Source organism: Mercurialis annua, linkage group LG2, assembly GCF_937616625.2.
Source record: "Mercurialis annua linkage group LG2, ddMerAnnu1.2, whole genome shotgun sequence".
Lineage (NCBI taxonomy): Eukaryota > Viridiplantae > Streptophyta > Magnoliopsida > Malpighiales > Euphorbiaceae > Mercurialis > Mercurialis annua.
Window position 1 is genome coordinate 8587792 of NC_065571.1, and position 11622 is coordinate 8599413.

The 11622-nt window shown below is 29.4% G+C and overlaps 1 protein-coding gene across 2 annotated transcripts; it reads right to left on the reverse strand.

Moving 5' to 3' along the window:
• Positions 1 to 4173: 4173 nt before the first annotated feature.
• Positions 4174 to 10656, reverse strand: LOC126670364 (uncharacterized). 2 transcript variants are annotated; one of them, XM_050364073.2, is made up of 10 exons: positions 10394 to 10656; positions 8770 to 8841; positions 8275 to 8364; positions 7863 to 7905; positions 7583 to 7689; positions 7390 to 7485; positions 6275 to 6465; positions 6052 to 6121; positions 4518 to 4619; positions 4174 to 4405 (listed from the first exon to the last, which is right to left on the reverse strand). In XM_050364073.2, exons 1-10 carry the CDS (start codon positions 10583 to 10585, stop codon positions 4370 to 4372), a joined length of 999 nt encoding a protein of 332 aa, XP_050220030.1. In that variant the 5' UTR covers positions 10586 to 10656; the 3' UTR covers positions 4174 to 4369. The 2 variants fall into 2 exon arrangements, with proteins under 2 accessions (XP_050220030.1, XP_050220031.1); XM_050364074.2 differs by lacking the exon at positions 8770 to 8841 and adding an exon at positions 8886 to 8957 and having other exon boundaries at positions 10394 to 10655.
• Positions 10657 to 11622: the final 966 nt, after the last annotated feature.

An 11622-nucleotide genomic window follows, 5' to 3' on the forward strand; every position in this document is an offset into this window, starting at 1 on the left:
TTTAAATTTTTACATAACTCCTCTTTTTTTCTCTCTTTTCTCTAAAAGTTCTCTCTCTTTTCTCTAAAAGTTCTCTCTTCTTTTTTTTTGTTTAATTTTCAGTTTGTCTCCTTCGGTTATTTTTCTGTCCGTCTTTTCCGTTTGCTTTTCCGTTTGTCTACTTCAGATGGATTTCTCGTCGTTTCCGATCGTTTTTCCGTTCGTCTTTTCCATTCGCGCTAGTCCGTTCGTCTCTTCCGTTCGCGCTATGAATTTCTCGACTCTTTTTAGATTTGTGTCACTTTTTAAGTTTTTTGTAATAATTTAAATATTTTATAAATAAATTATTATAAATTTATAATTTTTTGTTTATAAAAGTGTTCTATTATTAATATAATTATTTATTTTGTCTTTTTTTATTCATAAATTTATTTATTGCTACTGATTTTGTAAAGAAAAAATTAATTTATGGTGCATTTGTAGGAATTTTATAATATATTTACGTTTTAGTATATTTTTGGTGTTTTATAGTGTATTTTTGGTGTTTTTGGGAATTTTGGTGTATTTCTGTCATTTTTAGTATATCTATGGTGCATTTACCGTGTTTGTGTATTTGTGTTTTCATGGTATAGAATATAAAAACACTATAAAATGTCATAAATACACTATAAATACACTATATAAACACTACATATACACTAATCTTACACTATAAAAATACCATAAAAACACTATATATACACTATAAAAAAAAAATCAGGAAACAAATCTATAAAAAAAAGAATAAATTATTAAAAACTGAAAAATAGGACTGTGCAATCGGTCAATTCGGTCGACCGAATCAAAAAAACCGAAAACCAAAATTGAAAATCGAAAAAGGTATTTTTTTTATAAATAAAAATAGTCAGCAAAGAAAAGTCAAAAATTGATAGGCAAAAATGTAAATAAGTTACCGAAATATGTATTTTATAAAATTACCACAAAATTAGAAATGGATTTAAGAATTTTAAATTTATTATAAATATGATAGGTGTAATCACTGATTTAAGAGCTGGACCTGGCGGTGGACTGCAAATTGATAGGTCGTGGCTTCGATTTTCCACAAGCACTTCTCTTTTTCAATTATTAAAAAGAAAAAAGCTGGATCATACGGTTCAATCATTGACCACAAATTGGAAATCAGGTTATTTCGGTTCTTGAATAAAAATTGATTTTATGTTCAACTTATAAAGATCATAAAAAACTACAAAATAAATAAAGAATATTTAAGCGATTAAACGTAAATCCATCTGATTTCTTAGTTAGTTACGAAATGTAGTGAAGAAACTCGGTATATATAAATATTTGATACAAAGAGAGTATATTTTTAAAATTTTAGGTAAATTATTACTCCCTCCGTCCCAATAGAGTTGTCTACTTTGTCTTTATCACACAGTTTAAGAAAAGCAATTATTGCTTATGGATTTTGTAAAAATTTTCTTACTTTTCTTGTCATACTCCTATTTAATATAGGATCCATTTACAATTTACTTTTAATTTATTCATTAGTGGATTTTAAATAGGAATAATATAGTAAAATTGAGTGTAAAAGTTAGTTATCTTTTGAAAATAGACAAGAGTTTTGGGATAAAAGTATTTTTTAAAGTGGACAACTCTATTAGGACGGAGGGAGTACATTATTTGGTTATTTAGTAAAATTTCTATTTATATAAAATATGGAATTTTTTTTCCAGAAATAGACCTACTCTACTTGTTAACAATGTTAGTGGGACTTTATTTATATATTTATTTTTAGTTTAGCACACTACCTGCAGAGGCCTGGATCGACCCAGAACCTCTGAAGAATGCTATAAGAGTTTTGCCAAACAGAACATAACTTTTTTTGTAACTTTTTATTATTACAAAAATATCCATTTGAAAAATATTTTATTATAAAATTAAATTTAACGAAAAGCATGTTATCTGTTCCATAATAGATCATCGAATTTAATTTTTGAATTTTTCTAAAGTTTTTATAAAATATACTCCCTCCGTCTTAATAGAGTTGTCCACTTTACCTTTATTACACAGTTTAACAAAAACAATTATTATTTATAGATTTTTTTTAAAATTTGCCTTACTTTTCTTATCATACCCTCATTTAATATAGTGTCCACTTGTAATTTATCTTCAATTTATGCATTTGTGAATTTTAAATAAGGATAATATAAGAAAACTGGGTGTAAAAGTTGTAACTTTTAGAAAGTGGATAAGAGTTTTGGAACAAATTTTCTTTTCTTTCAAAGTGGACAATTTTATTGACGGAAAGAGTAACTGTTTTATATATGATTCAATAAAATTAAATGAATTAAAAAGAATAAAATTTATTTATAACTGTACTATAGGTGAAATATGGAGTGTACATGTTTATTTTCATCACCCAAGATTGACTTTCCCAAACAATATGTGAAATAAATTTGTCGGAGAAACGCAACTGTCCTTCAGTTTATGTCGGAAACGTGCAAATTCTCCACGAGTTTATGCGTATGTATCTTACTCTTTCCGTCCATTTTTAGTTGTCGTTTTAGACTAGATTGTTAAGATTAAAAAAGTGATTCTTTTATCTTAAATTATAAACATAAATACTAATATAATTCTATTTATAAATTTCACTATTAAAAATTTAATTTTAAAAATAGAGTTACTAACCTACTATTGAATGATTTAGTTTTGAAAATTAAACTAACATTTAATGAAATGATTTAATAAGAAGATCAAATTTGGAATATTATTATAAAAATTACATAGAAATCCTAAAGTGACAACTATTGATGGACAAAAATATTTGCCTAAAACGATAAATAAAAATGGACAGAGGGAGTAATAAAAACATTTTATTCCTAAAAAAAATTATTCCTTAATCCGTCCGTACTAATAAAATTATCCACTTTAATTTTACTGTTTCAAAAAAAGTATATTATTCTATAAAATATTTATAAAAATAATGGCACTGAAAAATATATCTTTTAGGTATTGAAAAAATATCTAATAGAAACACTGAATTAAAAAAGACAAAGAGCAAGTTAAGATTAAACAAATTTACTTTTTGTTTATTTTTAAATTGTTTTTCGGTATTAGTATAAAAAATATACAGAAAGACGCTAAAATAACACAAATAGAACTTTTAAAGTGACACGTAATAAATACTTAAAAAACAGCATGCGAAACAATTAATAAAATCAAAAATATCAAAAAATACACTGAAAATACACCTACAAAACACGAAAAAAAAACACTTAAAAAAACTCTAAACATAACAGTTTTTTTTAAAAGACGGTAAAATTAAAAATAGTGAAAATACAGTGGAAATACTCCCAGAAATCACTAAAAATACGCTTGAAATACACCTAAAAAACTTATAAAATACTCATACATTACAATCAACAAAGTTAAAAGCCCACTAGTTAACATTGAACATGTCATGTGTGAACCACCCTCTTTGTTGACCAAAAAATTGCTAGCCAAATTTCGGAAACCGGTTACCGGACTCCGACATGTATTTTTAATATTTTTTACCCTCTCACCATGCTGAGTCACATGTAGCACCTTGAAAAGCACTGAGGAGCCACTTACATTTTTTTTTTATAAAAAAGAAAGTAAAAATTAAAAAATATTTAAATAGTCAATTATGAAATGTAGTTTTTAAAACTTTAAAGTATTGTTATAAATAAGTTTTAAAAGATGGTGAATAATATACTATACTCCAATTTTTTTAATTATATACTTATTTAATATTATCAACATCTTTAATCAGATTGATAAATTTATCCTTAAAAACAGAATATGACAATCTGATCCATCAACTTTATAACAATAATAAATATATTCAATTTTCATTTTAAATTTATTTTTAAACAAGTAACTCTCATTTTAAATTCTCATAACCTTTTCCAAATAGAAATAAAAGATCAACAGTATAAAATAATCACTCATAAAGATAAAATTAAGTCAACAATAAAAATGAATTTAAAATCAAATTATCACAAATTGTAAAATTAACCAAACAAATTATCACTATCTTGTTTTATAAAATATTATTATTAATCAAACTGGTAAGCCAATTTTGACACAAATATTTTTTTCTATTAATTTCAAAATACAAGTAAATATAGAGAAAACATTAAGAACATGATTCCTCAAAAAAAAAAAAAAACATTAAGAACATGAAAAACCTCCACATAAACAGCTTTAGCTATTTCTATTTATTACAGAAGAAGAACCGCATAATAAGAATAAATATAACATAAAACATAAAACATTGAAATTTTCCTTTTCCCCCATTTTTGATACTACTAAAATTTCTTCTGTAACAAACCTATAGTTACATTAAGCAGAAGATTTGACATGAGAATTAATAGTAAGACAACGAGTCATCGGTCTTTGTCACCTATGTAGCCAAATAGCAACAAACAGTCATTAGAAGAATTGCAACGAACAAAACAATGAACATGATCAGAAGAAACTCGAATGATTTTATCTTATTATAGTTCAGTTCAAACCAGCAAATGCTCAAATGATGCCCCAGCTTGAAGCCCTGCCACCCGACTCACTCCGACGTTGTGAAGTAATTGCTGCAGCCATCGCCTTGTTGTTGGATCTTCCTGCAACAATTACAAATTTAAAACAAACAAATTAATTAAGCATTACGATGACAGTTTCCGCCCTTACCAAATCATGAAATGATATATATACAAATTAATTTGATACTTTGAAATGTTAAACGAGTTTCAAACATTGTTAAAGCTTGTCAATGATACCAATTATTCAAATAAACTGATATTGCAAGGGCTCTCCCTATAGAAACCTCAAAGGCTGAGAAACAATCACCACCTTAAAAGAGTGGGAATTACTTGGATACTTTGCATTGAAGTCCCTCGACTTACTTCGTACTCCCATTATAGTGGCTTTTGATATGTAAATTGTAATAATAAAATTCCTCAACTTTGATTTTACTGAACCAAAATTTCGCGTCATTATCCATTTCCGTTAATTTTAGATAATGTTACATGGACAATAGAAATTATTTTAAACCCACATAACATCATTTCACATATCAAGACCATGTGGCGCCACATCAACGCTACGTCGGATGTGACCCACCTAATCTTAATATGTGACATGACGTTATGTGAATTAAAATTATAATTTCATCATCCATGTGAGCGTCCAGCTAATCATCACATGATATAAATTAACAAATATGGAGCCAAACTGAAAAAAAAAAAAAAGAATTATGATGGAGAAAAGGAAGTCGAGGAACCCAAATGACTGTTCCCTCAAAACAAATTTTCACATAGTAATATATCTGCATGAAATTCAAATCAGTTTCATGCTTGTTCATATATATATATGCACCATTATTATAGCATGAAATTCATAAAACTGGTTTATAATTCCTAAATTCCAATCAAAAATTAAAAAGCATTTTGCCAAATAAGGCAAAATGATTTATTATATCCATAATTTTGACAATTTTTTCAAATATATCCCTAAAATATAATTTGGACATTCTTGTCCGCCAATTTATGAATTGGGACAAATATATCCAAGCCCCAAATTATACCTATTTTTATAATTTATTTTTATAAGTTTTTGATTCCATAAATGATTATTTTACACAATTGATCTTTACTTTCAGTTTAAAAATGATAATTTTGGTTTAGAATGAGGATTAAATGCCTGAAATAGATTTAGATAGGGGGCTGGATATATTTGTCCCAATTTGCAAAATTGACAGACCAGAATCCAAATTATTTTTTAGTAAAATATATTTGACAAATGGTCAAAGTTGTGGATCTAAAAAGCATTTTGCCAAATAAAAACTAGCTAAAAAACGTAGCATATCAGCATCAATAAGCATAAACCTGCAGTATAAAAACTTGTAGACTCCTAACATTCTAAGCAATCAATATCACTATAATCCCACAGGATATAACAGTTCATTTGATTGGCTAAACATCCTACTAGCCCTTTGGCATATTATATGGAGTAGTTTACAGTTTTGACAACACAAATTGCACAAACAGTACTTACACGAAGGCAACTATTGAAGGTGTTGTCTCTTAGCATATCTGGCAAGCAACTCCGTAATGCATCACAAGCCCTGGACTCCAAACATACAGGACATACATCAGGTGAATGGGAGCTATATTATACAACAAACTATAAACAAAAAAACTATATAAACAAAAGAAGGATAAGATGAGGATATATGGCAGATTTCTTGGAGCAACCAATGATTTGGCGGAACAACTACCTTGCATTATCTGACAGACGAAGATAACATCTAATAATATGTTTCAGCAACCGAGACGATGGTTGTTCAGCAAGTGCACCAACCATGTTCCCTAGAACTCGACCCACAGCAAAAAACCGTTCTGCTGTAGTGCAAATATAATCCAAGCCAACATCATCCAACAAAATCTTTTGCACTATAAATGTTGCAACCTGGTGTCAGAAAAATCTTTTGTTAGTCAAAGCAGACTAACAGGGAAAGAAAACAAAACTAGACCTATCTTCTAGTGTTTGCAACCTTGCATTTTAAACATCACATTTCATTGTTATTCCATGATTTTAAAAGGTCAAAATAAATGCTTCTAGCAGACCAACATATTGTCGGTTCAGTCAAGAAGAATGTAATTATTTCCTTGACAATAGTCCTCCATTTACATAAGTAGTAAGCTAAATTTCACAAGGTTCACTTCCTTAAGATCTACATCAGCAAAGTAGATATCCAGTAAAAAACACTAATCACGTAAATTAAATTAACTTCAGCTAGATGGCCTCTATGACATGTTATTCCAGTCGGCCAAACAAAAATTACAATGTGAATAGTTTACAAAATTTAGTTTTCGGCTCAGATAACTAAATCAAGAATATAAACCTGCACATTTAACAATGGTCTAGTAATGATTGAAAAAGAATTATATGTCAATTGAGGTTGTTTGATAAGTTCGGCGATTTTTTATGGGTAAACGCGTAAGAGCTCATCTTTCTTACAAACAACACCAATTCTTGCAACCCACTATATATCTCTATACCATCTAAGACAGGTATAATTTATACATGAAAATATCAGCTAAATATAATTTTTTGAGCTATTTATATACAATTTAGAAAGTTCTATATAAATGGACAAAAGATAAGGTAATTGCTATGGATATCATAATAAAACATAATTTAAAAAAGAAACTATAACAGAGTCAAAAAAGTAATTGAGATAATCTTGCTGAAAATTCTTAGAGAGAAAAATTTAATATATTATGAAAAATGTAATGCATTTTGAAAGGAATAATAGAGCAACAAACATAACAGTGGCATCCAGCTGTGTGGGAAATGGAAAAACTCAAATAAGTAAACTCAACACTCAACTGTTTTCGACAATTCACTGCCCATCTCCATAGTACGCAGACACAATGGAATTATTTCAGTTGAAAGAAGGAAACTAATAACTTCAGTGTCATCAACCTATTAAAGTTTCAAAAATATCCAAGGTTAGTGACAGATTTATAGATCTAATTGACCATAGGATAAAAACTGAAGCAGGTAAGATAAGGATGAGTACCTTCACCAGGGCACCAATGACACCTAAACTGGTAAGCCTCAAGTACTCAAAAGGTCTTGACTTGCTTGTTGTATTAAGGAAAGGGTACAGATATAAAGGTATATGAGCTGAAATGAGAAAAATCAAATAGAAGAATAATCAATACCATATCAGTTAACCCATATCATCACCCTGAAGCTATTAGAAAATTATCCATCCCAAGAGCAAAAAGCAAATAGATAAATAAGTGAGTTTCTTTATCATTGTTGCGCTAATGAGTGAATGAGAACATGAATATTACCATTGAGGAACAGCATCCTTGTGTCCGGATGAGAGGCTACACACTGAAAAACAATGTAAATGAACACAGAAGATTACTAATGTTATTTGGACTCAGAAAAAATAGTAAAGAACTAATAGAAACACCTGGAACACTCAACCCCAAAGATTAAACTTGATCATGTGAGCTAGTGATATTACTCATAAGATTTTAGTAAGAACTCAGCTGTAAAATTGTTGACCCAAAGCAGTAACCATCTAGACATAATTGTTATTTTGTAGAAGGTAGAAAAGCTACATCATTTTATATTAAGATTACATTAAGAAAAATGTGATCAAAATAATATTACATTAAGAATAATGTCATCAATTGTGAAAATATCACATATGATTCTGAAATTTATAAAAGGTGAAAACAAAAGAAAATACTTCACCTGAAGAAGAGCGAGGGCATTGCAAACTCGATTTGATTGTGCGGGGGAAAGGTTTGGTGGTGATAAAACAGGGTAGATGGAAACTATCTCCTGCGAGAAAAAAAAGGTTTAATACTATAAAAAAACCCAATAAGGAAAACAACAATCAAGAGGTTTAACAATATTCATTTCACAGCAACAGTATTGCATTCAGCTATGAACCACACAATGTCATAAATGCAGTTGACAAGCTGAAAAATTACGCTGTGAAATCAAAAAATAAGACAAGAGCTACAATACTTTTAAACCATTGTTAGTTTCTAACTAAGCCTCATTTTCTCGTTCATCATGTTGAAAAAATAATTTTCTAATGATAGTGTTATTAATGTGTCTCTGAACACAGCCAAATAAATCAAGATGCAACTAAAAAACCCAATGGCTGACATCATTTCAAAAGTGAAGCATGGAAGTGAGTGAAACAAATAATAAGATTCAACACCAACTTCATTAGCATACCTGTAAAAGAGCAGCAATAGTACCAAACGAATGCCACAACAATGGAGCCAAATCTTGAAATAATTCTCTCTTCTAAAAAATAAAAACCAAAACAAACAAAAGTTTATTAGGCATACCTGTATGAGTGCAGCAATAGTACCAAAAGAATTCCACACGAAAGGGGCCAAATCTTGAAATAATTCCTTGTTCTAAAAAATAAAACCAAAAGCCGGTTTATAAATAAAGCAAACAAATGTTCAGCAGCTACTTGCATCCACTTAAAGAACAAAACATTGGAAAAAATTCATAAACTCATATTGACATATCAACTCACAGAAACCTAATACCTCAATTAAGTTTCTAATTGTTATTATATATGAAATTCACGTTTGGCCCTTTCCAGACATAATTGCATATATCCATTAAGGCATGGCACATTTAACTAGTGACACCAAACTTGTCTATGAGCCCAGTCTAAGCATAGAAGTTTCATCTTCTTGCAATAGTAGAAAGAAACTGAAAAAAAGTGGTAGCTCCTGTTCATTTTTAGATATATCACCTTAAAACTTCGCAAACCTCTAAACTCTCTTATTGAGCCTAAATTTTACCAAATGAACAAGATTCCAGATGTATGCCACATGTGATCAGATTGAATTTTTAAAAAACTTCTGAGATGAATAAATTTACACGGGAATAGAAGAAAATTTTGAGACCAGATAAAGCTTGTTAGCCAAGAAAGTTGTTAGTTACCAATGGAGGATTCCAAAGATGTTGCATATGTTTCTTTCAAAATCTTTTACGACTTACGAGTCAAATATTATTATATTAGTAGTAAGCAGCAGCATTAATCTATGCTAAATCCCTTAATTTGACAATGAACTTTTTGGGAGCCAGATGTCCACACTAGAACAGCCGACGCTAACAACAAAGTTAACACCAAGAGTAAAGACATTCATGCAAAGGCAGTAATCTCAACCATTCATACAACGCACCAACAAATGCACCGACATATTTCAGATAAGAGACCAAGTTACCTGTTTTAGACTCCAAATAGGTCGAATCAAACCAAAGCTATCTAAGTTAGTGAAAAAAAATGAATAAAACACTTATACACACACATATATCAGTCCCGTGACTAACAAACTACAAATTATGCAATGTAACCAACCAAATAGATCACCAAACAAAGACATTTACAAAAATGAACATAATGTATTTTTCAAAATTCTGATGCACAAAACTTTTAGGTACGGAACATATAGTATAAATCAAACAATCAAGCACAATTTTAACCTTGAAATGGCCAAACAAAGCATAGCCTTCACAGTTTAATTTCAAATACTGAAAATCAATAAAATTAATTCAATTATACACACATACATCAGTTCAAAACACACACATTAACAAAAAAATACATAAAATGTAATTTCTTCAATTTTCAGCGTTTAAACAAAATGAAATGAATCTAAATTTTCAAAATTCTGATGCACAATTTTTTTAGCTATAAAACATAGGAGCATAAAATCAAAACAATCAAGCACACTTTTAACCTAGAAATGGCCAAACAAAGCATTGCCTTTAATTTCAAATACTGAAAATCAATAAAATTAAATTCAATTAAACACGTAAATTTAAGTGCATATACCTTAGAGAGCTCAAGGAGAGCATTTTCACGAAGATCAGGATTACTTAGGTCAAGCACCAAATGCTCTGCCGAAGCCATCTTCCGGTCCTTATTCGCCGGAGCTCCACCGGCGATTTGCGCGGACGCGCTTGGTCCACCTCCTCCACCGATAAATTGGCCGTTCATTGACAGCGATTGAGGCAGATTCGCCATTGCCCTAAAAAAGAAATTTGTTTAGTTTCTACTAAGTTATCTTTGAGTTTCATTTAACACACTGTATTGCGATTTTTATATTTATGCAATAAAAGATTTAAAATATTTTGCCGTTTAAATTTAAAATTTAAAATATTTTTAGCTAAGATAACGGACACGTGCTTTGCATGCGCGTGGGGGTCTTTTTTGTTTTCGACACTTTACTCTTCGGTGCATATGTTTAAGCTACAACGTATGACTCCTCAGCGAGGACAAACATTGCAAATTTGCAATACATGGGGCTAAACCATTTTAACTTGCAATTTTTTTTTTTGGACAAATACAAGTGTGACCCTAATATTTATTATATTTGTCACTTAATCACTCAATGTACTTTTAATATCAAAAATAATAAATTAAATATTCTTTATGATGTGGCATTATAGTGCAAGTCATGCGGATTGTTTTGATATACCTTTTCTTTTGATTTGTTTTAGTAAAAAATCATATCTTTATTACAAGTAAAATTCAAATTATTTTGATAATATATTAATTTTAGCGAGGCTCGTACGATATGTCCATTACTAATTAATTTGGCTAAATATACATTTGCACCCCTTAATTTTAGAGTTTTGGTCACTTGCGCATCTAAACTTAGGCGATACTTATTTTGCCACCCAAACTTAATAATTTTTAAAATATTGAAAGAAATGATTCTGGATTAGGTTAGAATCATATATTAGGGCTAGTTTATACTTAGTTAACAGCATCATAGGAAGGGGGTTAAGTAGCTTGATTTCAAATTGTTAGGCGGATAAATGAGATCGAAAATTTAACAAGGGGCTAGTTATTCCAATATAGAGGCACATTTGTCCCTTTTAAATAGGAGTCACGCAGATTTGTTTCTCTGAAGATTAATAAGATAAAAAATTTACGTATACGAGTTTGAGTGTGCTGATTTAAAATGTGAATTTCAAAAACAACAACCATAGAGACATTATTCCTTTTATTCTTTAACAAATCAAACTATACCATAATAATGTACATAAAACATTCAA

What these genes read in the sequence shown, in the direction of transcription:
- LOC126670364 (XM_050364073.2), bottom strand. Translation starts at nt 10,585, where the DNA reads ATGGCGAATCTGCCTCAATCGCTGTCAATGAACGGCCAATTTATCGGT. An exon ending in AAGGATGCTGTTCCTCAATG is followed by an intron (nt 7,690 to 7,862) that starts GTAATATTCATG and finishes TTCTCATTTCAG; the next exon opens with CTCATATACCTTTATATCTG. An exon ending in TCATTGGTGCCCTGGTGAAG is followed by an intron (nt 7,486 to 7,582) that starts GTACTCATCCTT and finishes AAACTTTAATAG; the next exon opens with GTTGATGACACTGAAGTTAT.